Here is a 26,165-nt window from a genome sequence, read left to right on the forward strand (position 1 = left end):
CCAAAGTTGGGTAGAATGCCCCCAGTTGTGGGGAAAAGCAAAGGCTTTTGACAAAAAAAAAAAAAAAAAAAAATTACTCTCTCTTTTTCCCATTTATCCTCTTTTATTTTTTCCCTGTGTCTTGACCAAGAATACTATTTTTAAACCATAGGTCTCTGGCTTCCGTTTCTTATGCTGCTGTTGATTTTTTCCGACCATCAGCTCAGAGACTGATAGAAGAGAAAGGGGCAGTGGATGCATTGGCTGCAGCTTTAGCCCACATTTCTGGTGCATCAAGCTTCGAACCACGATCTTTGATCACCTCTGATAAGGTAGAAATCTGTGAGAAAATTGTACATAGTGGGAAAAGGTTAAAATTGAACTATAGTAAATATTGTATAGTGAATTGCTGTGCTTTTTGTGCAGAAAAAAACTGTTTTGCTCTATGAGAAACTTGTCTCTTTATTTCCTCTACTCCCTAATAAATCCTTTTTTGACAATCACCTCTTCCAAATTTTTCAAATCCACAGAAAAACTGAAAGAATAATGCAGTAACCACATACAGTCCACCTAGATTCAACTGTTAAAAGTGTGTATCATTTGCTTTATATCCTTTTTGAGCTCTTAATTTGTAATTTAAAAAAAAAGACATGTAATAATTGTACATATTTATTTATTTTTTACAAGAGCACAAATCCACGTTTATTTATTGATTTTTCGTTAGTTTAAATCCTTGAGGGGTACATCATCACTCGGATTCTGTGTCCAATGGCCTTAGCAGGAAGATTGCTTGGGAATTTGGCACGAACCATGCCACTGTTTCCATGGGCCTGAGTTACCTTTCCCCAGATGACTCTGGTTTTATTTGGTTTGCCGCCTGGAGTCACTGTGTTGTTCTTTGCTTTGTATACATAAGCGCATCTCTTGCCCAAATAGAATTCTGTTTCATCTCGGGCATAAACACCTTCAATGTTAAGAAGAGCTGTGTGCTCCCTTTGGTTCCGGAGACCCCGCTTATCGCCGGCAAAAATGGCCTTGGACCACAGCCTTCTAGACATAGTTCCTTTTAGAAGTCCCGTTCCCAGCAGGCTTCCACAGGAACCAAGATGGTGGGAAGAGGAATTGTACATATTTAAAGGGTCTGTAGTGATGTTTCAATACATACTGTGTATAGGGATCAGATCAGGGTCATTAGCATTTCCATCGTCTTAAACATTTATCATTTCTTTGTTTTAGGAACCATTCAATATCTTCCTTCTTGCTTTATAACTTTATAAGTATATATATATTTTTTGAGATGGAGTCTTGTTCTGTTGCCCAGGCTGGAGTGCAATTGCATGATCTTGGCTCACTGCAACCTCTGCCTCCCAGGTTCAAGCAGTTCTCCTGCTGAGTAGCTGGGACCACAGGCACATGCCACCACGCCCAGCTAATTTTTGTATTTTTAGTAGAGATGGGGTTTCACCATATTGGTCAGGCTGGTCTCAAATTCCTGACCTCAGGTGATCCACCGTCCTCAGCCTCCCAAAGTACTGGGATTACAGGCGTGAGCCACCTCACCCGGCCTGTATTTTTTTTCTAAACCATTTGAAAGTAAGTTGAAACACCGTGATATCATCCCTAAATACTTCAACATGCATCCTCTGAGAATAAGGATATTCTGCTACATAACCACAATCTAATAAGCTCATCTGTGAAAAGTAATGATAGTTCTGTATCATCATCTAATATTTAGTTTATATCCATTTTTTTCTCATTATCCTGAAAATGTCTGTCTGGGTATTTGGAGAGAAATATGGGAAATGCTTACTTTGCACAGACCTTTGTTTACTGAAACTTGTATCCCAGAACCTACATTTCATTTTGTAAGTTTCCATGGAATCCTGCAAAGTAAGAAATAGATTACTTTTAATCTATTTAAAATTAACACAGTAGCATGCAAAGTAAGTAAATGCCTGTGTGTGTGTGGAGGGATTGTGTGTGACACCATCTGAACTCGCCTGCTGCCAGGTTCGTGTCACGTGCCAAAACATAGCACACCAGAACCATTGGTGCAGGTAGCTCAGAGATTTTTTACTTATTCAAGTATAAGTGAGGGGAGTTTCTTGGTGAAGAGAATTTTAAGAGTTCTTTTATGTCTGAGTGGAGAGAGAGAGTGAACGAGCCTGGTCCTGGAGACATCTATAAGACTAGAGCCTGCTGGTGGGATTTTCAAATAACAGAACAGACTAATTTTGGGCAGCACATCCCTGTGATGGGGAGGAGGGAACAAAAAGGGCAGGGCAGGTTCACTTGGATGTGACTTATTTGGTGTAGCGCAAATGAATGCAGCTGGGGTATCTGATGGTTTCTACCTGGTAGGTGTTAATAGTTTAGCTAAATGTCATTTTGCTTCGAGTGACTTATTGGGCTCCATTCCATTTATCCGTATGTATACATATACCTGTTTGTATGTATCTTTTTAAAAATTCAGAATCTAGTTAAATATGTTACATTTGGTATTATGTCTCTTTAGTCTTTTTTAGTCTGGAACTGTTTTCTCATCATTTTAATTTTTTTCTGATACTGATTTGGTGAAGAGTCTAGGTTGGTTGTTTGGTATAATATCTCACTGTCTGAATTTGTCCGAATCTCTTCAAGCATCATTTAACTTTTGCCTTTATCCTCTTTTAAACTGGAAGTAATACCAAAGCTTGGTTTTTATATTTAGGTTAAATATTTTTGGCAAGGGTACTTTATAGTTAATATGTACCTCATACTGCATCACATCAAGAGGCATAAAATGTTAGGTTGTTCCAGTACTAGTAATGCTTAGTTTGAGCATTTGTTTAAGATGGAAACTGCCATATTTTAAAGGTGTATCTTACTTTTTGTAATTAGTAACTTGTGGGGTGATACTTTAGCATTGAGCAAATATCCTATCCCTGATAACCCACTAAATGCTTCTTAAGACTGTATTTAAAACATATTTGTTTAGAAAGCATTGAGATTTGAGCTAAGAAGTACCTAAGAAGTTATTTAGTCTCAACCCTCATCCAATAAAGAATCCCTCTTTGGCAGATGGGTCATTTAATCTCTGATTAAATATCTTAGAAACAGGGTGTTAGTGGCTTTAAATTTCTTTCATGGGTTAAACCAAAATCCAGTCTTTATCATGAATGTCCTATAGGCTTTTCCTCTTGCTGTCTCCTTGATATAATCTCTTATCACTCTCCCCTTTCTTATTTCAGACACCCTAACCTATTTGGTTTTCCTCAGACGTAAACTTAACTATTACACAAGGCCTTTGCGCTTACTTTCATTGTCTTGAATGTTTTTTCCCTCTAATAACCATGTTGCTTCCTCCTTTATTTCATTCTGGTCTCTGCTCAAATATCATACCAGAGAGGTCTTTCTTGATCACTCTAAAATAGCTTACCCCTCCCTATACTCTTTGTTTCCTAAGCACTGCTTTATTCCTATTCGTGATGCTTATTACTATATGATATTCCATATATTTGCTTATTTGTTTACTGTGTACCCCCCACCCAACCCCACATACAGGTGTAGGTACATGCACATGCACCAGAATCTACTCTCCATGAGAGAAAGGACTACTTATTGCTGAATCTCTAGCACCTAATACAATCTGTGGTACATACATAGGGGGCACTCAATAAATATTTGTTTGCTGAATGCATCCCCATATCTTCTTAATGTTGATTCTTTTGCTGTTAGTGAAGCTTTACAGAACAAATAATTTTTGCTTATGTAACAGTCCTTCAAAAGTTTAAAGAAATTGGTCAGGCATGGTGGCTCATGCCTGTAATCCTAGCACTTTGGGAGGCTGAAGCAGGCAGATCACTTGAGTCCAGAAGTTCAAGACCAACGTGGGCAACCCCGTCTCTACTAAAAATACAAAAATTAGCACGGCATGATGACACACACCTGTAGTTCCTGATGCTTGTGGGGCTGAGGTGAGAGGATTGCTTGAGCCCAGAAGGTTGAGGGTGCAGTGAGCTGAGATTGTGCCACTGCATTCCAACCTGGGTGACAGAGCGAGACCCTGTCTTTAAAAAAAAAAAAAAAAGGTTAAATAAATTTATGTTGTATTTATTTATTTTTTTATTTTTTTGAGACAGGGTCTAGTTCTGTCACCCAGGCTGGAGTGCAGTGGTGCAATCTCGGCTCACTGCAACCTCTGCCTCCTGGGCTCCTGGGCTCAAGCCTCCTGAGTAGCTGGGACTGTAGGAGTGCGCCACCATGCCTGGCTAATTTTTTTTTTTCTTTTTTTTTTTTTTTTTTTTTTTTTTAGCGATGGCATTTCACCATGTTGCCTAGGCTGGTCTCAAACTCCTGGGCTCAAGTGACCCTCCCGCCTCGGTTTCCTAAAGTGCTGAGATTACAGGTGTGAGCCACCACACCCAGCCAGGGTTTTCACTCCAAGCTGACTTTGACTCCCTCAACATTTCCTTAATTCTTCACTTCCTTGTTGTCTTTCTTGGCTCTGGTTTGCTTAATTCTTAATTCTCTCTTAAAGCATAATGGTTAGAATTAAATAGAGTCTTGCAGCAATACATAGGATAGTACTTTCAATTATCTGTAAACACTATTCTAATAATGTAGTTTCAAAAAAATTTTTTAGCTGCAGTGTTATATACTTTTGGCTCATAAGAAATGCACAGTTACATCTTGAAGGATTATAGAGTTAGAATTTCATTGTACTGCTGCTGCTGATTTATTTCCAAACATAATGTGGTTTTTATTCCTCAAGGGGTTTGTGACCATGACTCTGGAAAGCCTAGAGGAAATACAGGATGTCAGCTGTGCTTGGAAAGAACTTAACAGAAAGCTGAGTAGTAATGCAGTGTCTCAGATTACCAGAATGTGCCTCCTGAAAGGAAATATGGTAGGCTTTTCTAGACAATTAAAAAGCTTTTTAATCAACTACCCCAAATGTTTACAAACACTAGCAAATTTTGTTTTCTCTTTGAAGCCTAATGGCGTGAATAATACTGTTTTCTCTGTGTTAGTTTGTTTTCAGTTATAAATTTGGGGCACTATATATGTAACCCATTCCTCTAGAGCTATAAGTCATTCTGTTCAGTTTGACTATCTGATACCCAGGTTGTCTAAGTTTCTGCCACATACCGTATGTGGTTGTGTACATGTGTTTATTCTCTTTTTATTTTTTAAATTTTATTTATTTACTACTTTACAGTGATGAGGTCTCACTCTTTGCTCAGGCTGGTCTTGAACTCTGGAACTCAAGTGATCCTTCTGTCTTGGACTCTCAAAGTACTGGGATTATAGGTGTGAGCCACTGCACCTGGCCTTTTTGTATTATTATTTTTATTTTTGAGACAGAGTTTCACTCTTGTCACCCAGGCTGGAGTGCAATGGCACAATCTTGGCTCACTGCAACCTATGCCTCCTGGGTTTAAGCAATTCTCCTGCCTCAGCCTCCTGAGTAGCTGAGATTACAGGCGCCCGCCACTATGCCCAGCTAATTTTTGTATTTTTAGTAGAGATGGGGTTTCACCATGTTGACCAGGGCTGGTCTCGAACTCCTGACCTCAGGTGATCCTCCTGCTTCAGCCTCCCAAAGTGCTGGGATTACAGGCATAAGCCACCATACCCTGCCCATATTATTATTATTATTATTATTATTATTATTATTATTATTATTTATTTTGGTAAAGACAGGATTTTGCCATGTTGCACAGCCTGGTCTTGAACTCCTGAGCTCAAAGGATTCACCTGCCTCAGCCTCCCAAAGTGCTGGGATTACAGGCATAAGCCACCATACCCTGCCCATATTATTATTATTATTATTATTATTATTATTATTATTATTATTTATTTTGGTAAAGACAGGATTTTGCCATGTTGCACAGCCTGGTCTTGAACTCCTGAGCTCAAAGGATTCACCTGCCTCAGCCTCCCAAAGTGCTGGGATTACAGGCTTGAGCCACTACCTGGCATGTGTGTTTATTTTGTAAGACTAAGTAGCTTATGATTGCAGTAGTTAAGCAGCTCTATAATTTTGAGGACATGCAGGTTAGTTTTTAAGTGGCCTGCTCTTCGTTGTTAATGAATTAATGATATGAATTAAATAAATATTTTAATACTTTTAGATAGCAAAATTAAAACTGTAATCTTGTGACTGATTTCTTCTAATGGTTTTGAAAAATGATGTTATTAATTTAACCTTACTGTATAGGTTCATTCTAGCTTGGAATTTATTAACTAGATTGTTTATTGCAAATAATCATCTCTCTCAAAGTTTAATAATACTTACTTTTAAAAAGGATGTGGTGGTCGGGCGTGGTGGCTCACGCCTGTAATCCCAGCACTTTGGGAGGCCGAGGTGGGCAGATCACGAGGTCAGGAGATCGAGACCATCCTGGCTAACACGGTGAAACCCTGTCTCCACTAAAAATACAAAAAATTAGCCAGGCGTGGTGGCGGACGCCTGTAGTCCCAGGTACTTGGGAGGCTGAGGTAGGAGACTGGCGTGAACCCGGGAGGCGGAGCTTGCAGTGAGCCGAGATTGCGCCACTGCACTCCAGCCTGGGTGACAGAGCGAGACTCTGTTTTTAAAAAAAAAAAAAAAAAAAAATGGATGTGGGGCAAGTATGAGACAAATACATACTTTCAGGAAAAAAATGTAGAGGGGAGGGAAAAAACAACAAGACATATAGGCCAAACTAGTTGCTATAGTTGAGTATTAATTTTCAGCTTATTGACAACTAAGACCATGGAAGAAACATCTTGGGTTATATAATTCTTATCTAATAAATATTGAAGCTTTTTTCTTTTTTTTGAGACAGGGTCTCACCCTGTCACCCAGGCTGTAGTACAGTGGCATGATCTCAGCTCACTGCCACTTCCACCTCCCAGGCCCAAGTGATCCTCCCACTCCCACCTTAGCCTCCGGAGTTGCTGGGACTACAGTCATGCATCATCACCACACCTGGATAATTTTTGCATTTTTTTTTTTTTTTTTGTGGAGATGGGGTTTTCCCTATATTGCCCAGGCTGGTCTCGATCGAATTCCTGGACTCAAACACTGTCCACCTTGACCTCCCAAAGTGCTGGGATTCATTAACTACCACGCCTGGCCTATTGGAGCTCTATAAATGAAACTTTCTGTCATTAAATTTTAAAAGAAATTTATTAGAAGGATCATTTTACAGGGGACATGGAACAACATACAGTGTCTACACAAACTCTTCTAGAGAATACTCTAGATTCTTAGCAGTAGTTGTAAATTCTTATTGTATACTGTGTTTAGTTAACTTTTTAAATTTAGAAAATATATTAAGCAGCCACTGAGTCATGCATTATTAGTAAAATAAAAAAATCAACACATATGCATGTAATTTAAAATGTTTTGCTTTGTTTTGCTTTTAGGGTGTTTGCTTTGATGTTCCCACAACTGAGTCAGAAAGGTTACAGGTATTTTTAAAATTTTATCTTTTAAATAGTTGAGTACATTCTCTGACATTTAGATTGGGATATTTTGGGAATCATAGTCACAATGTCATTATTGTGCCTAAATCAATGAAGAATTCCTTAATATAAAATAACCAGTCTGTCTCAAACTTAAATGTCTTTTTAAAGAGATGGAGTCTCTCTCAGTCTGGAGTGCAGTGGCATGATCATAGCTCATTGCAACCTTGAATTCCTGGGCTGAAGTGATCCTCCCACCTCAGACTCCCAAGTAGCTAGGACTACAAGGCATGTGCCACTATTCCTGGCTAACATGTGCCACCACGCCCAGATAACTTTTTTTTTTTTTAATTTTAGTAGAGACGGAGTTTCTCCATGTTGGTCAGGCTGGTCTGAAACTCCCGACCTCAGGTGATCCACCCGCCTCGGCCTCCCAAAGTGCTGGGATTACAGGTGTGAGTCACTGCTCGGCCTCCTGGCTAATTTTTAAAAAAAATTTTGTAGAGACAGAGTCTGTAGCACAGGTTGGTCTTGAACTCCTGGCCTCAAGTGATCCTCCCACTTTGACCTCCCAAAGTGGGAATATTGGTGTGAGCCACCATACCCAGCAAAATATTTTTTATTATAAATCATTTCAAACATATTTTTTAGATGAGGGACTTGTATAATGAATTTCCATGTACCCAACACTCAGCTTCAACAATTATCAGTTCATGGCCAGTTTTGTTTCCTTTCTCTGTTCATCTACTTACCCACTTTTCTGCATTCTTTTGAAATACTAGTTATTCTGTCATTTCAACCATAAACATTTGCATATTTCTAAATATTAACGACTTTAAAAAATACATTATCATAATACCATAATTAAACTCCCCCAAATTAATAATTCCTTATTATCGTCCAATTTTGTTTAAATTTTTCCATTTGTTTCCTAAATTTTTTAAATATAGGGTCCATAAAGCTCATACATGGTAATTTGATGTTTCTTAAGTCTCTTTTAATACGTAGGTTCTTTCTGCTCCCTCTTTCTCTTTTTAAAAAGTATCCCTGTATTTTATCTGTTGAAGAAAGAAGTTGTTTACTGGATTCCCATAATGAAGAATTTGTCTATTTATGTCTCAGTACATACTTATATACCTACTTTGAAACAAAAATGAGTATTCTGCTTTTGAAGTCTTTTAAAATTCAGTATATATTAAAGACACATTTTGTGTCAATAACACAGTTCCTTTTTTTCTTTTCTTTTTATATTTTAATTTATTTTATTATTTTTTTTGAGACAGAGTCTTGCTCTTTTGCCAGGCTGGAGTGCAGTGGTGCGATCTCAGCTCACTGCAACCTCTGCCTCTTGGGTTCAAGCAATTCTCATCCCTCAGCCTCCTGAGTAGCTGGGACTACAGGCGCCCGCCACCACGCTCGGCTAATTTTTTGTATTTTTAGTAGAGACGTGGTTTCACCGTGTTAGCCAGGATGGTCTTGATCTCTTGACCTCATGATCTGCCCATCTTGGCCTCCAAAAGTGCTAGGATTACAGGCTTGAGGCACTGCGCCTGGCCTTTCTCTTTATATTTTTAAATAGAGATGGGGTCTTGCCATGTTGCCCAGGCTGGTCTCAAACTCTTGGTCTCAAGTGATCCTCCCACCTCAGCCTCCCAGAGTATTGGGTTCACAGGTGTGAGCCATTGCACCCAGCCACAGTTACTTATTTTTAATTACTCCCTGACATTTTGGCATTTGGGTGGCTGGTTTTCTTAACCAGTGTCCGATTTGCTGAAATTTATATTTTTTCTATAATTTATTATTATTAGGACTGCCCTAAACATTGGTATAGTGAATTCTTTATGCATTGCAATGTTTATCTCTATTTTAAATGTGATTGCTTGGCCAAAAGGTTTGTGCCTTTTTTTTTTTAATTTTGGTTATATATTGCCAAACCCACAAGTGGTATGTTCATTTGTCTTTTCCCAAAAAGTACCAGTATTGGAAAGAAAGATAGCCTTAGCAACAGGGTGTCTTCATAACAACTTTTTTTGAGACAGAGTCTCCCTCTGTTGCCCAGGCTGGAGTGTAGTGGCATGATCTAGGCTCACTGCAACCTCTGCCTCCCAGGTTCAAGCAATTCTCCTGCCTCAGCCTCCTGAGTAACTGGGATTACAGGCACCCACCACCACACCTGACTAATTTTTGTATTTCTAGTAGAGTTGAGGTTTCACCACGTTGGCCAGGCTGGTCTCGAACTCCTGACCTCAAGTGATCTGCCCACCTTGGCCTCCCAGAGTGCTGGGATTACAGACATGAGCCACTGTGCCCAGCCAATAATAACTTTCTTTGCCAACTCATGATCACAATAAGGAACAGTTATTGTAGCAAGATATAAAATAGTGATGTTCTTATGGGTTACCGATTTGTATATCTTCACTTGTTTACTCCAATATCAAAGTGTTTCCGGTGGCTACATTTTTCAGTCCTTGGCTGATGTTGACTTGTATTTAATCTCCATCATGGGCTCTTTTACTTTTTCCTTGTCAGTATACCTGCTGAAAACAATGCATTACTTATTAATGGCCTATCTGCATTTTGCTGAGATACCAAATAGTGCTGTTTTAGAATGTATAAACTGAGTATAATGTATACTTTTATATATTTAATCAGTATATTTATTTAGAATGTTAGAATTTATTAGATAAATGTGCTGAGATACCAAATAGTGCTGTTTTAGAATGTATAAACTGAGTATAATGTATACTTTTATACATTTATTTAATTAGTATATTTAATTCATAATATGTAGTATAATTTTAGAATGTATATTTAGAATGTTAGGATTTATTTATTAGAATAGAAGTATATTTATGTAGAATGTTAGAATTTATTTAGAATGTATATTTAGAATGCATATTTATAGAATGTAATTAGTATATTTAATTAGTAATACATAGTCTAATTTTAGAATTTATAAACTGGGCCGGGCGCGGTGGCTCAAGCCTGTAATCCCAGCACTTTGGGAGGCTGAGACGGGCGGATCACGAGGTCAGGAGATCGAGACCATCCTGGCTAACACGGTGAAACCCCGTCTCTACTAAAATACAAAAAACTAGCCGGGCGAGGTGGCGGCGCCTGTAGTCCCAGCTACTCGGGAGGCTGAGGCAGGAGAATGGCGTGAACCCAGGAGGCGGAGCTTGCAGTGAGCTGAGATCTGGCCACTGCACTCCAGCCTGGGTGACAGAGCGAGACTCCGTCTCAAAAAAAAATAGAATTTATAAACTGAGCATGAATTTATGATCTCGAAAATTGAAAATATTTTTGCTTATTTTCTGGTTTTCATTTTTGTTCCAGATACTTTAACAGAATAGATGGCCTTTAGCTAATAGATATGAAAAAGGTGTCTTCTATACTTACATGTTTGCTTATGGTTTCTATTTTGCATTTATATTAATCCTGTAAATTCCCATTACCCTAACAAGGCGCAGTGGCATGATTCCGACTGGATACTCTCGAGTGCCAGCGCACCTTTACCTGAAATTGAAAGAAGTACTTTACATGATGCGAAACGCATCTTCCTAATTCTAGACAGGAGAAGTGGCTGGTCAACGTGGTCGAGTCGGGGCCGGTCAGGGCGGTCAGGTGGTCGATCTGTGTGGCCGGTCAGGTAGACAGAGTCGACAAGGGAGTCGCTCAGTGAAGTTCGACATAGATGGTTATTTTTTGTATTAGAGCTGAAGTGGGAATACGGAATCGATCAAGAAGTGGGGGCCACAACGGAGTTTGTGACTGAGCTATTTGATAGTTAATCTACCCAGTGTGAGCGCTTGCTTATTTCTGCTACATGCATGTACATTATCCACCAAAATTAGGTTCATCATAGTTGAGTATGTGTCTGGGGCTATTGCAAAGACGTTGTCGTATTTTCTTTAAAGAAGTATTTCACAGAATGGTTGAAACGGCAAATCCACTTATCCAGTTATAGGTACTTTGAATAAAAAAACTCGCTTTGTCTCTTTTCACTTACGTGTTAAGAATTTTCTCAATGTAATCTTAAAAATATCTTTACAAACTTGGCAGTCAGGCCAAGTGTGGTGACTCATGGCTGTAATCCCAGCACTTTGGGAGGCTGTGGTGGGTGGATCACTTGAGGTCAGGAGTTTGAGACCAGCCTGACCAACATGGTGAAACCCCAACTCTATTAAAAATACAAAATTTAGCTGGACATGGTGGTGCACGCCTGTAATCCCAGCTACTCGGGAGGCTGAGGCAGGAGAATCGCTTGAACCCAGGAGGTGGAGGTTGCAGTGAGCCGAGATCATGTCAGTGCACTTCAGCCTGGGCAACAGAGTGAGACTGTGTCTCAAAACAAACAAAACTTGGTAGTCAAGCTAATCTTAACATAAGATTACCTGCATTTTGCAAAATGCAATGTATTTGTATATTTGTGTTCATATCATTCCTTCCATAGGTTATGTGACAAAAATAAGAAATTCCCTTCTACATTAAAGGACTGTGTAAACTGGTGACATGGTTAGTTAGGTGTATCATTTTAGTCTAGATACAGTTCATTAAAATGGTGTGCAAACAGTGCATACTCATTAATTTATTCTACAGATATTTATTGAATTTCTACTATGTTTCCATCACTATGCTAACCACTGGGAAGTATAGTTGTGAATAAGGCATAATCACTATCCTTAAGAAACTTCGAGTCAATTATTACAGACTAACATGAAAGCTAAGACAGTGGTAGGTATGGGATGCTAAGGACCTACTTGGGGTGCACCTGACCAGTTTTAGGAGTCAGGAAGGCCTTTTAAAAGTGATGCCCAACAGAGAAATAAAGAAGTATCCATTTAACCACATGTATGTACAGGTGGGAAGAGGAGTTTAGAAGGGAGAGGGCTTGCAGGCAGAGAACAACGTATGTGGAACCCAGAGGCAAAGAATAGCATGGTAAGTCTGAGGTTTCCATATGATAGAGAACAGGAATAAGAGACCGGTTTAGTATTTAACAGGGACAGATTTTAAAGACCTTATGTACGTTGTTAAGGAGTTTAAAGCTTTTCTTGAAGACAGTGGGTAATCATTTAAGGGCTTAAAGTAAGGAGTAACATGATTTGATTTACATTGTAGAAAGAATGCTGGCCACACTGAAGAGACTGAATTGGAGAAAAGCCAGACTGGAGGCCTGGAGACCTCTTAAAATGCCATAGCAGTAATCTATGGTAGAGATCTAGCTGGTGATCTGAACTAATGCTCAGTAACATATTTTGAGGAATGAGAACTGAGGCACTTGAGAGGTTGTTAACTTGTCCAGAATCATGCAGCTGGATGTGAGGTAAATGAGGATTTGAACCCAGAAAAATGTCTAGCTTCTGAACCAGCACTCTTTTTTTTTTTTTTGAGACGGAGTCTCGCTCTGTCACCCAGGCTGGAGTGCTGTGGCCGGATCTCAGCTCACTGCAAGCTCCGCCTCCCGGGTTCACGCCATTCTCCTGTCTCAGCCTCCCGGGTAGCTGGGACTACAGGCGCCGCCACGTCGCCCGGCTAGTTTTTTTTTTTGTAGTTTTAGTAGAGACGGGGTTTCACCGTGTTAGCCAGGATGGTCTCGATCTCCTGACCTCGTGATCCGCCCGTCTCGGCCTCCCAAAGTGCTGGGATTACAGGCTTGAGCCACCGCGCCCGGCAGAACCAGCACTCTTAACCACTGTACTAAATAGTGACAATGGACATTGAGAAACATGGAGAGGTTTCAGAGTTTTTTTTTTTTTTTTTTTTAAATACGGAGTCTCACTGTGTCACCCAGGCTGGAGTGCAGTGGTGCGATCTTGGCTCACTGTAACCTCCGTCTCCCAGGTTCAAGTGATTCTTCTGCCTCAGCCTCCTGAGTAGTTGGGACTACAGGCACATGCCACCATGCCCAGCTGATTTTTTGTATTTTTAGTAGAGACGGGGTTTCACCGTGTTAGCCAGGATGTTCTCGATCTCCTGACTTCGTTATCCACCTGCCTCGGCCTCCCAAAGTGCTGCGATTACAGGCGTGAGCTACTGCGCCCAGCCGGTTTCAGAGTTAGGAGACAGAATTGTTAGGACTCAGATAGTGGATTAAAAGATGAGAGGGAAACAATAAAACCTAGATTTTGTTTTTTTTTTAGATGAGGTCTCACACTGTTGCCCCAGCTAGAGTGCAGTGGCTCAATCTAGGCTCACAGAAACCTCAACCTCCTAGGCTCAAGTGATCCTCCCACCTCAGCTACTCTAGTAGCTGGGACTATAGGTGCATGCCACCAAGTCCAGCAAAAAAACTAGATTTTTTCCCTGAGATAGGGTACTAGGAGGAAGAGCATGAAAAGTTATATTGGGAATATGATTAGTTCAGGATTAGATATATTTTAATATTAAGTAACCCATGAAATATGTAAAAGGAAATAAACAGTAGACAATTGGATTTGTAATTCTGAACCTCAGGAGAGATATTTGTTCTAGAGATATAATTTTGGGAATGACAGACCAAAAAATAATTACAGTTAAGCTAGTAGATGAGATTATCCAAGTATGGTAAGAGCAGAGGACTGAGGAGGGAAGCCAGAGGGCTACCAATGAACTTAATTCATAGTGGAAGAAAGAGGACTCCATTGAGAAGAGATGAGGAGGACAGAAAGCCCAGGAGTGTGTGGCTTTTAGAGGAAACAGGACGAGCTAGAAATGGCCATTGGATTTGGCAAAAGAAACTTTATAGGGAGCAACCATAGTAATAAGAGTATTGAGAATAGAAGCTATTTAGCAGTGGGCTCAGTAGGAAATGGGAGATGAAGTGGTGAGAACAAACATGAAGATCTCATTCTGAAATTTGATTGTCAATAGGGAAGAATAAGCAAAAGCTGGAGATAGAAGGACATGAAATTCTGGCAAGGATTTTCTGTGTATGTGTGGGAAGTGGGATATTTGAGCATGTTGAAATGTAGGAAGAAGCCCTAAAGGAGAGAGGGCAACATGAAGTTTCGGAGAAGGAATTTATGGGATCAAGCACACAACTAGAGATTTTAGCTTTAGTTATTCATTGTTTATTTTTTTAAAAGTTTATTAGGCTGGATGCGGTGGCTCATGCCTGTAATCCCAGCAGTTTGGGAGGCCAAGGCAGGCAGATCACCTGACGTCAGGAGTTCAAGACCAGCCTGGCTAACACAGGGAAACCCTGTCTCTACTAAAAATACAAAAATTAGCCGGGTGTGGTGGCAGGTGTAATCCCAGCTACTCGGGAGCCTGAGGCAGGAGAATCGCTTGAACCCGGGAGGCGGATGTTGCAGTGAGTGGGGATTATACCACTACACTCACAGCCTGGGTGACAGAGTGAGACTCTGTCTCAAAAAAAAAAAAAGAAAAAATATATTTATTGATTGATAGAGTCTTGTACTCTTGCCCATGCTGTTGTGCAATGGTACAGTCATGGCTCACTGCAGCCTCGATCTCCCAGGCCCAAGTGATCCTCTTACTTCAGCCTCCTGAGTAGCTGGGACTACAGGTGTGTGCTACCATACCCAGCTAGTTTTTGTGTTTTTTTTTTTTTGTAGGGATCGAGTCCCATTATGTTGCCCAGGCTGGTCTGAAACTCCAAGGCTCAAGCAAACCTTCCATCTCGGCGTCCCAAAATGCTCAGTTGCAGGTGTGAGCCATGTGAGCCACTGTGCCTAGGCTTTTTTTTTTTTTTTTTAATTGGCTGTGTTGCCCAGGCTGGTCTTGAACTGGACGCAAGTAATCCTCTTGTCTCAGCCTCCTGAGTAGCTAGGATTACAGTGCATGCCACTGTTCCTGGCTAGAGATTTTAGCCTTAGATAGCATAACATTTTGTCAGGGAGAAAGTATGATTATCTTGCAGATGTTAAGGTAACAACTACAGGTGGAGCAACTGAGTGATTTCCTGTATTAACACAGCATTCTGTTGTAGGAATGAAGATGAGGGATAGTTGACTGATCCAGGATTGGAGTTTCACTTTGTGAGTGAAAGGATGACGAGGTAAAGATGCCAAAGACTCTGGCAAAAGTGATAGGAGTAATGGTCCATGGAGTCTAGACTGCCTAGGGATTGAAGTGGAGATGGGGTTGATAACAGAGAATGTAGAGGAGGCAAGGGACTGAAGGTCCGTGAGGGCTGTCTGAACTTGAGATTTCAAGAATGGAGCAACTGGGGAGAAGCAAGTGCAAAGGTTGGGGCAAAGGTCACTTCAGTTGCGGTGGTCAAAGCAGTGGGTACATGGGTGGTACTCAAGGACAGTGAGGTCTCCTATGATGAAAACAAGCCAGGACTGCAGTGAGGAAGACTAACCCGATTCGAAAATATCAGTGAATGGTGGGGGTTGGGAAATTACCTGAATGAGGAGGGGTATAGGATGACATTATGCCTTATCTTTAAAAGGACAAGAGCTTTTACATCAAAGTGGAGTAATGGTTTGAAAATGGATTTCAGGAAAAGAGGACGCTGACATCAACTGGGATATGTGGAATTTCAGGGAATAGGCAACATCTGTGTGTGAAACCTGCAGAGGGTGAGTTTTCAGAAAGAGCCAGATTTCAGTTAAGCCAAGGAGGCAAGGAAGGACTTTCAGTGCTGGCTTGTGGACGGTGGAAGTTTTGATTTGGGGGACTAGTGTTGGGGGGGGGGATATCTCAGTCTGCTTTGCATTTGAGCAACTGAGTTGTATAACCAAGATGAAGTGGGCTCCATTCATATTAAGTTGCATGAGTACTAATATATTCAGTCAGAATATGTTGTGTGCCTACTATGACACGGGCAGTATGTTTTGGGTTAATAAGCAGTGCCCAGTCTCTCTACTCTGGGGCTCAGAATCTAGTGAAATAAGTGGACAAATAAACCTATGTCCATGGGAATGACTAAGTACAATGATTTGTGAATACTGAGCAAGGGCACCTGGCCCTGGAATGGGAATGGGAGTGGGAGTTCAGGGAAAGCTTTTTAGACATGATGACTGAGCATTAAGTAGGTAAAAGAAATAGGAAACTGGGAATAGGCATCCAGGCAAAGTCACAGAAAAGCTGATGAAACAGCTTTTTGATGGTCTTAAGTATGGGGAACTATGAGTAGCTCTTGTTGCTGGGATCGTGACTATGAGGAAGGCAATTGTGAGAACAAGGCAATATGTATTATATCTTGGAGGGCTTTGTAGGTCTTGTTTTGGATAGCCATTGGAGGGTTTCAGGGAAGAGTGAAAAAGATGAGTATGTAGGTAAATGCCAACAGGGTGGATGGGTTTAAGAGAGTCTACCTGCTAAAGGTCAGCTGCCCCTATCAGCAAGGGTCCTAACAAAATTAAATAATAGCTTTCCATATGTTTTGAAAATAGGATGGGGCAGAGCAAATTTCTCATCAGATTCGCAGCTTTGGGCTGCACTTGGCCACTGGTATTACTCTTCTTCCTTTTAGAAGCCAATACCTTCATGGCTCCATTTTTTGGCTTTTGGCCTCCTGTTTGGTACTCTGTGCTCTAGTCATTTAACAGCTATTTGAACTAGAATCAGTTACCCTGATCTTCAGTTTTTGAATTTATAAATGAAATAACACCTGTTTTATTCTCTCCAGCTTTAGAATTATGAATTCACTTAGGTTTAAATCTTGAGAGTCTTCTCTCACATTGTTTTTGTTTCCTATATTTTGGGGATAGTGCTTAACAGTAGTTTTTAAAAACCATATTCCTTTTTTTTTTCCTTGTAAGTATACATGTCAGGCAGAGTGCAGTGACTCACGCCTGTAATCCCAACACTTTGGGAGGCCGAGACGGGTGGATCACTGAAGGTTGGGAGTTGGAGACTAGCCTGGCCAACATGGTCAAACTCTATCTCTACTGAAAATACAAAAATTAGCTGGGCGTGGTGGTGAGCGCCTGTAATCTCAGCAATTTGGGAGGCTGAGGCAAGAGAATTTCTTGAACTCAGCAGGCGGAGGTTGTACTGAGCCAAGATCACGCAACTGTACTCCAGCCTGGACGACAGAGTGAGACTTCATCTCAAAAAAAAAAAAAAAAAAAAAAGATGTCCATTGTTGGGAATCTGAAAAAATAGAGAAGCAAATGGAAGAATATAAAACCCACCCACAGTCACATTACTCAGAAATAATGACTGCTAATATTTTATTTTGTAGACTTTTGAATTCGTTGTGTGTGTGTATACATGCTTTTAAAAATAGAAATTCTCCCTCTAATTTTGTGAAAACATTACATCATCCAGATCAGAGGAAATGGGCCTGGCAAAATATTGATATTTAAGCATTCAAGGATATTCAACATTTCCTATCAAATTTTTTCCTCTATTTCCTTTGTTGTTTTTTGGAGATAGGGTCTTGCTCTGTCACCCAGGCTGGAGTGCAATGGTGCAATCTTGGTTCACTGCAACCTCCGCCTCCCAGGTTCAAGCAATTCTTCTGCTTCAGCCTCCCAAGTAGCTGGGACTACAGGTGTGTGCCACCATATCCAGCTCCTGTCAAATTTACATAAGCTATTCTTCCTCTTGTTACTGAATTTTATACTGATGACTAGACAAGATAATTGGCCACCTTTTGTCAAATGGGCCTTTTGCATGTTTCCTGGTGGAAATTTGGGTTTGCCCCTATATGCAGGTTACAAAGGAACTTAGTTTATAAGCTTTGAAAAGTTTTCCATTTAGTACCATTCTGGGGCTTACTCTCTTGTTGAGTATCTCTTGATGATAAACATGTCCCTGTACTGTATGCAGTAGTATGTATATAGCAAGATCATGTAGTGTTGTGGTTTTTCAACCAGACTGCAGGTTCTTTGAGGCGGGGACTGGGCCTCCACTTAGTATCTAAACTACATGATACAATGGTGAAACCAGAGATGTTAAGCATTTTGTTGGCCAATTAGTTGACTGCATTCATGCTTGCTCTCCTTTCTTCTACATCTAACACCAGGATTACTTAAGTACTTTTGCACCTGGGCATATAGCTAAAATTTATTTCAAGGGGTTCCCCTCCACCACTGCTATGTTAACATTCAATAAACACTTAATTACAGATTACTATGTACCAGGCACTGTGTGAAATTTTGAGGACACAAAGATGAATAAATCAAGGCTTCTGGCTCAGGTATATCAGAATATAAGTTAAAGCATTGTTGCACATTTTCACAAAATGTTAAAAAAAATTTGAGACCGTGGCTGGGCGCGGTGGCTCACATCTGTAATCCCAGCACTTTGGGAGGCCAAGGCGGGTGGATCACCTGAGGTCAGGAGTTCGAAACCAGCCTGGCCAACATGGTGAAACCTTTTCTCTACTAAAAATACAAAAATTAGCCGGGCGTGGTGGCAGGCACCTGTAATCCCAGCTACTCGAGAGGCTGAGGCAGGAGAATTGCTTGAACCTGGGAAGCGGAGGTTGCGGTGAACCGAGATTACGCCACTGCACTCCAGCCTGGGCAACAGAGAGACTCGTCTCAAATAAATAAATACATACATACATACATACATACATACATACATACATAGAGACCATGAAACATCAAATAATAGTTTAGGTGAAACAAATTTTTTCCTTGAAACTCTGATTAAAAAATGTGCAGTAATCAGAAATACTTTTTCAGCATTTTCCTTTATCATAAAATGTAATATTTTAAATTGTGTTTTTAAACCCTTGTGATACTAAGTTTTAACAGTTCTCATTGATTGTGCTCTATGTACCAGGCACTGCCAGACCATTTTCTGCCATTATCTTAATTTTCTCAATAGATGAAGTAGGTTTTGTTATCATTTCATACAAGGGAAACTTGGGTTCAGATTAGGTAATGTGTCCAAAAATAACAGAGCAGACTGGGTATGGTGGCTCCTGCCTGTAATCCCAGTACTTTGGGAGGCGGAGGTGGGAAGATCACTTGAGCTCAGGAGTTCAAAACCAGCCTGGGCAACATGGCAAAACTCCATCTCTACAAAAAAAAAATTAAAAAATTAGCCAGGCATGGTGGCACATGCCTGTAGTCCCAGCTACTCAGGAGGCTGAAGTGGGAGGATCGTTTGAGTCTGGGAGGTCGAGGCTACAATGAGCCGTGATCACACCATTGCACTCCACTCCAGCCTGGGCAACAGAGGGAGAACCTGTCTCAAAAAAATGAAATAAAGACTGGGCGCTGTGGCTCATGCCTATAATTCCAGCACTTTGGAAGGCTGAGGCGGGCGGATGGATCACGTGAAGTCAGGAGTTCGAGACCAGCCTGGCAAAGATGGTGAAACCCCATCTCTACTAAAAATAGAAAAATTAGCTGGGCGTCGTGGCGAAGGCCTGTAATCCCAGCTACTCGGGAGGCTGAAGGATGAGAATTGTGGAGGTTGCAATGAGCTGAGATCGTGCCACTTCACTCCAGCTTGAGCAACAGAGCAAAACCCCGTCTACAAAAAAAAAAAAAAAGGCTGATTGTCAATGTCAGATATTGTATGATTCTAACCCATCTTTGAAATTTATTTTTTCATATATATTATATATATTATATATTTACATATATATAAAGACATAGGGGTTTTGCTATGTCGCCCAGGCTGGTCTTGAAGTCCTGGCTTCTTTGGAGGCTGAGGCAGGAGATTCGCTTGCGCCTGGGAGGCAGAGGTTGCAGTGAGCCCAGGTCGCGCCATGGCACTCTCCAGCCTGGGTGACAGAGAGGGAGACTCTTGTCTCAAACCACAAGACTTCTCTCTCTCCCGCTAGTCTATAAAGCTTCTTGAGGATAAGGCTTTTGTGTCTGCTAGTGAATCCTAGCCCTGTTTGTCCTACCTGACACAGTGAACGCTCATAAAATGTTTGAGTGCACGCATGAATGAACGACCAGAACCGACTGAATTTTTTTTTTCCTTCAGGCTCCTGAGTCTGGCCGACACTTTCAGAGTAGAGGTTTCCAAGAGATGATTAAGAACACACATCCGCGAGTCTGTACGTGCAAACTCGAACAATATAACATAAAGCACTGAAGATGCGCCACTCAAAAGCAACTAGAAGCCTTCATTTTTCAGGCTGGGGCTAGGGAAAATCTGGCCAGTGTTGGAGAATACAAGGCTAACCTTTGTAATTCCTTGTGGTTTTACCGTTCCGTAGGTGCCTTCTAGACCAAAGGCCGCAAGTGGTCAGTCAATGCACTAAAGTTAGCCACAGTCACAGGCCGCTGCTTTGAATTTACCACGCGGAGAGCAGTCTTTCCTGTGCTTCCTGCTTTCCCCGGAAGTGCCTTGTTACGGGAAGTGACGAGAGCCGGGTGGACAGAGGGTGGGGAACTACCTCTTCCTCTCCACGCGGTTGAGAAGACTGGTTGGCCTGGGCAGCCTGCGCTGAAGATGCCGGGGAAACTCCGTAGTGACGCCAGTTTGGAATCAGACGCCGCAATGAAAAAAGGGGAGACACTGCGAAAACAAACCGAGAAGGTGAAACGGAGGGACCTGGGGCCAGGAGGGACGCTGAGTGGAGCGGAACCCCGGGGTGCGGGAGAAGTGCCCGGGCTGGGATCGTGAGAGCGCGCGGCGGGTAACAGCGCGTCCAGAGACCGGGCGTGGGTCTTGACGGGCGGCCGTCCAGGAGTGGTGCGCTCCCAGGCAGTGGATGCGTTGTCTGCCCGACCGAGCCAGGTCCGCCGCGCGCTGACCTCTTCCTCTGAGATTGGAGGCATCCACATGTCCCAGGAACTCTGGTAGAGAGGCCCTATTGGAGCTCGGGAGAAGGCCGGGTGTCCCACGTGGTCCCCGGCGACTGGGCGCGCCTCACACAGTGCGCAGAGTTGGACACTGTCAGGCTCCACGTTGTTGGCTGAGACGTAACTCCCGGCTTGAGGGTAGTACGCTAAGGGAATTACAAGTCAAGTCAAATGGAGGCAGGGTGCGGTGGCTCATACCTGTAATTCCAACACTTTGGAAGTCCGAGGCGGTCGGATCATGAGGTCAGGAGTTCGAGACCAGGCTGGCCAACATAGTGAAACCCCGTCTTGACTAAAAATACAAAAATTAGCCGGGCATGGTGGCTCACGCCAGTAGTCCCAGCTACTCGGGAGGCGGAGACCGGAGAATTGCGTGAACCCGGGAAGCGGAGGTTGTGGTGAGCCGAGATCGCGCCACTGCAAGTCAACCTGGGCAACAGCGAAACTCCGTCTCAAAAAAAAAAAAAGTGGGGACTGGAGCTTTAGAGTAGACTGGAGATATCTTAACCTCATCTGCGCACGTGGGCGGCGTCTTTAGTGACTTTTTAAACTCTAGTAAGGGAAGTACAGTTTGTTTTCCGGTAAGCCGACCTGAGAAGATGACGTAATTCAGTTCTTCTTAGTATTATATTGACTAGATTTCCCATGGAAATGTAAAGGCATGTGTTGCAGTGCTGAGTGTACACCGTATTTTTTACATAGGCCAACAGTGTGCAGTAGTCTTAACCTTGACAGCCGTCCCTTGCTTTGCTGTTGCTTCCTAGTGATTTAACTTGTGACTGAGTCTCTGTTCTGAGATAAGTCAGTGGGAAGAAAGATGGTTCTTTTTTTTTTTTTTTTTTTTTTTTTTGAGACGGAGTCTCGCTCTATCGCCCAGGCTGGAGTGCAGTGGCCGGATCTCAGCTCACTGCAAGCTCCGCCTCCGGAGTTTACGCCATTCTCCTGCCTCAGCCTCCCGAGTAGCTGGGACTACAGGCGCCCGCCACGTCGTCCGGCTAGTTTTTTGTATTTTTTTTTAGTAGAGACGGGGTTTCACGGTGTTAGCCAGGATGGTCTCGATCTCCTGACCTCGTGATCCACCCGTCTCGGCCTCCCAAAGTGCTGGGATTACAGGCTTGAGCCACCGCGCCCGGCCTTAGAAAGATGGTTCTTGAACTTAGGTTGTACACTACTTAGAATTAACTTTCCTTGTTTGTTTCCTTGTCTTTGGATATGGAGCTCTTACAATAGCAATATTTTAGAATCGTAGGAAGCCGCGGCAGATTTGTACTCAGGTGCAAGAAGGTAGTGGTCCTGGTTTACATCACATCAGTCAGTTGCTTTCAATTTGGCGTGCTCAAATCCAGAGATACATGACCAAACTCTGTTATATTCCAAAGGAGACCACCAGGATGGGAAACTCGGTCTTATTTGGTGGAACCAAGGGATGAAAACGAATACAATTTTGGAAGGAGACTAGCTTGTTTTTTGTTGGCAAGGAGATTATTTTTAATCTATGATTTGAGAGCAGAGACCAGGCCTGAAGTTTCCAGGAGGCAGAATTCAGTGTAATATGTATTTCCAAGATTGTTCTGGGGCTCTGCCAGAATAGGTTTCTAAGGAGGCTACAACATGTGTCTAATTGTTTTCAATAGTATGAAAAGTTGTAGGGGGTCAGAAAGTTCAAATAGGAGCCACAGTCATCTGTCTTACTTGGTTCTGAGGTGTCACTCCTTCCATATTCTTGTAACTTATTTATTTTATTTTAAATTAAGTACATCTTTTTTACACAAGGGTGATAGACTGTGAGTTTTATAACTTTTGTTTCATAAAGTGTCTCTTTTATTTTATTTATTATTATTATTATTATTTTTTTTAGATCAAGTTTTGCTCTCGTTGCCCAGGCTTGTTCTCCATTGGTCAGGCTGGTCTTAAACTCCTAGCCTCAGGTGATCCGCCCACCTCGGCCTCCCAAAGTGCTGGGATTACAGGCATGAGCCACTGCGTCCTGCACTTTTATTTTTTGTAGAGACAGAGTCTTACTGTCACCCAAACTAGAGTGCAGTGGCATGATTATAGCTAACTGCAGCCTTGAATTCCTGGGCTCAAGCAATCCTCCCACCTCAGCCTCCTAAGTAGCTAGGAGTATAGGTGTGTGCCGCTACGTCTGGCTAATTTAAATTTTTTTTTTTTTTTTTTTTTTTTTTTTTGAGATAGTCTTGCTGTGTCGCCCAGGCTGGAGTGCAGTGGCATGATCTCAGCTCACTGCAACCCCCGCCTCCCGGGTTGAAGCAACTCTCCTGCCTCAGCCTCCCAAGTAGCTAGGACTACAGATGCATGACCATGCCTGGCTAATTTTTTTTGTATTTTTAATAGAGACGAGGTTTCACTGTATTAAGCCAGGGTGGTCTCCTTCTCCTGACCTCGTGATTCGCCCTCATCGGCCTCCCAAAATCCTGAGATTACAGGCGTGAGCCACCATGCCCAGCCTAATTTTTAAAGTTTTTCAATAGAGAAAGGGTCTTGCTATATTGCCCGTGCTTGCCTGGAACTGCCGGCCTCAAACAATCCTCCTGCCTTGGCCTCCCAGAGTGCTGGAATTACAGGCATGAACCACTGCACCTGGCCCTAAACTGTCTTTATATAAATTAATTTGCTCTTGTGAGATAGGCAAAGTGCAGAATTCCTGTTTTGGAGTGGCTGCAGTGAGCTATGATGATGCCTCTGTACCACAACCTGGGTGAAAAATAGAAATTGTCTATTAAAAAACAAAAAAATCCCTGTTGTTTTACCTGGGATTTTAGCAGGAAGAAAGAAAAGAAACCTGCTTAACATCATCAATCTATAGATACATGGCCTTATTCTATTGGAATTGAATTTGGACTTTCTATAGTATTGAGTTTGGAGCCTGTTGGAGTATCCCATGAGCTTATCCAAATCCCTTACGAAAATCTGGTTTCCAGGCCAAGTGCGTTGGCTCATGTAATCCTAGCAGTTTGGGAGGCCGAGGTGGGTGGGTTGCCTGAGCTCAGGAGTTTGAGACCAGCCTGGGCAACGTGGCAAAACCCCGCCTCTACTAAACATACAAAAATTAGCTGGGTGTGGTGGTGCACACCTGTAGTCCCAGGTACTCGGGAGGCTGAGGCATGAGGATTGCTTGAACTCAGGAGTGGAGGTTTCAGTGAGCTGAGATTGTACCACTTCACTCCAGCCTGGGTGATAGAGCAAGACTGTCTCAAAAAAAAAAAAAAAAAAAAAAAAAGAAAATCTATTTTGCAGCTGTTTGACCCACATGAGTTGAATAGTTACTAAGGGGCACTCTTCATTTTCCAAGATAGTGAAACTATTGATATATACTTGTCTCTATATATAGCTAAGAAGTGGTTTTTTAAAAGGTTTACTATTTTGATTTTTACCTTATCACAACACGAAAGTACAGATGTCAAAATGCCTCAGAACTGTATTTTTCAAAGTTGAAAATGATCTTGAAATAATCCAGAACTGATGAATTTTGCAAATGTATAAATGCCTTATTCAGTGTTTGTATTTTCCTTTTGAATTTTTTAGAAGGAGAAAAAAGAGAAGCCAAAATCTAATAAGACTGAAGAGAGAGCAGAAGAGGAAGAAACTGTTTCCCCCAAAGCTAAACAAGTTAAAAAGAAAGCAGAGCCTTCTGAAGTTGACATGAATTCTCCTAAATCCAAAAAGGCAAAAAAGAAAGACGAGCCATCTCAAAATGACATTTCTCCTAAAACCAAAAGTTTGAGAAAGAAAAAGGAGCCCATTGAAAAGAAAGCGGTTTCTTCTAAAACCAAAAAAGTGATAAAAAATGAGGAGCCCTCTGAGGAAGAAATAGATGCTCCTAAGCCGAAGAAGATGAAGAAGGAAAAGGAAATGAATGGAGAAACTGGAGAGAAAAGCCCCAAACTGAAGAATGGATTTCCTCATCCTGAACTTGACTGTAACCCCAGTGAAGCTGCCAGTGAAGAAAGTAACAGTGATATAGATCAGGAAATATCTGTGGAACAAAAAGAAGGCGCTTTCTCTAATTTTCCCATCTCTGAAGAAACTATTAAGCTTCTCAAAGGCCGAGGAGTGACCTTCCTGTTTCCTATACAAGCAAAGACTTTCCATCATGTTTATAGTGGGAAGGACTTAATTGCACAGGCACGGACAGAAACTGGGAAGACATTCTCCTTTACCATCCCTTTGATTGAGAAACTTCATGGGGAACTGCAAGACAGGAAGAGAGGCCGTCCCCCTCAGGTACTGGTTCTTGCACCTACAAGAGAGTTGGCAAATCAAGTAAGCAAAGACTTCAGTGACATCACAAAAAAGCTGTCAGTGGCTTGTTTTTATGGTAGAACTCTCTATGGAGGTCAATTTGAACGCATGAGGAATGGGATTGATATCCTGGTTGGAACACCAGGTCGTATCAAAGACCACATACAGAGTGGCAAACTAGATCTCACCAAACTTAAGCATGTTGTCCTGGATGAAGTGGACCAGATGTTGGATATGGGATTTGCTGATCAAGTGGAAGAGATTTTAAGTGTGGCGTACAAGAAAGATTCTGAAGACAATCCCCAAACATTGCTTTTTTCTGCAACTTGCCCTCATTGGGTATTTAATGTTGCCAAGAAATACATTAAATCTACATATGAACGGGTGGACCTGATTGGTAAAAAGACTCAGAAAACGGCAATAACTGTGGAGCATCTGGCTATTAAGTGCCACTGGACTCAGAGGGCAGCAGTTATTGGGGATGTCATCCGAGTATATAGTGGTCATCAAGGACGCACTATCATCTTTTGTGAAACCAAGAAAGAAGCCCAGGAGCTGTCCCAGAATTCAGCTATAAAGCAGGATGCCCAGTCATTGCATGGAGACATTCCACAGAAGCAAAGGGAAATCACCCTGAAAGGTTTTAGAAATGGTAGTTTTGGAGTTCTGGTGGCAACCAATGTTGCTGCACGTGGGTTAGACATCCCTGAGGTTGATTTGGTTATACAAAACTCTCCACCAAAGGATGTAGAGTCCTACATTCATCGATCCGGGCGGACTGGCAGAGCTGGAAGGACGGGGGTGTGCATC

General features: G+C 41.9%; 2 protein-coding genes and 1 pseudogene across 4 annotated transcripts in view; 2 read left to right on the plus strand and 1 right to left on the minus strand.

Annotated features, from left to right (window-relative positions):
- The window catches only part of DDX50 (DExD-box helicase 50), a 43,816-nt gene extending 36,262 nt beyond the window's left edge, over positions 1 to 7,554 (plus strand). Inside the window, exons 12-14 of the mRNA XM_017875003.1 lie at positions 152 to 311; positions 4,733 to 4,867; positions 7,375 to 7,554. Coding sequence (XP_017730492.1) covers positions 152 to 311; positions 4,733 to 4,867; positions 7,375 to 7,452 — 373 coding nt within the window. The 3' untranslated portion in view covers positions 7,453 to 7,554. The remainder of the gene's footprint in view (positions 1 to 151; positions 312 to 4,732; positions 4,868 to 7,374) is intronic.
- Positions 656 to 1,093, minus strand: LOC108531503 (60S ribosomal protein L35a pseudogene; annotated as a pseudogene). Its single transcript, XR_001886172.1, has one exon. The product of XR_001886172.1 is annotated as a 60S ribosomal protein L35a pseudogene (transcript).
- Positions 7,555 to 12,075: 4,521 nt separating the features above from the next.
- The window catches only part of DDX21 (DExD-box helicase 21), a 39,960-nt gene continuing 25,870 nt past the window's right edge, over positions 12,076 to 26,165 (plus strand). The window contains exons 1-3 of one of the 2 annotated variants that reach the window (XM_017875000.1): positions 12,076 to 12,739; positions 20,269 to 20,826; positions 24,639 to 25,082. In XM_017875000.1, the coding sequence (XP_017730489.1) occupies positions 20,740 to 20,826; positions 24,639 to 25,082 (531 nt within the window). In that variant the 5' untranslated portion in view covers positions 12,076 to 12,739; positions 20,269 to 20,739. Of the gene's footprint in view, positions 12,740 to 20,268; positions 20,827 to 24,638; positions 25,338 to 26,165 lie in introns of those variants that run through there. The other variant, XM_017875002.1, reaches the window with a different exon arrangement.

Source organism: Rhinopithecus bieti, unplaced genomic scaffold (assembly GCF_001698545.2).
Source record: "Rhinopithecus bieti isolate Rb0 unplaced genomic scaffold, ASM169854v2 scaffold_9670, whole genome shotgun sequence".
NCBI lineage: Eukaryota > Metazoa > Chordata > Mammalia > Primates > Cercopithecidae > Rhinopithecus > Rhinopithecus bieti.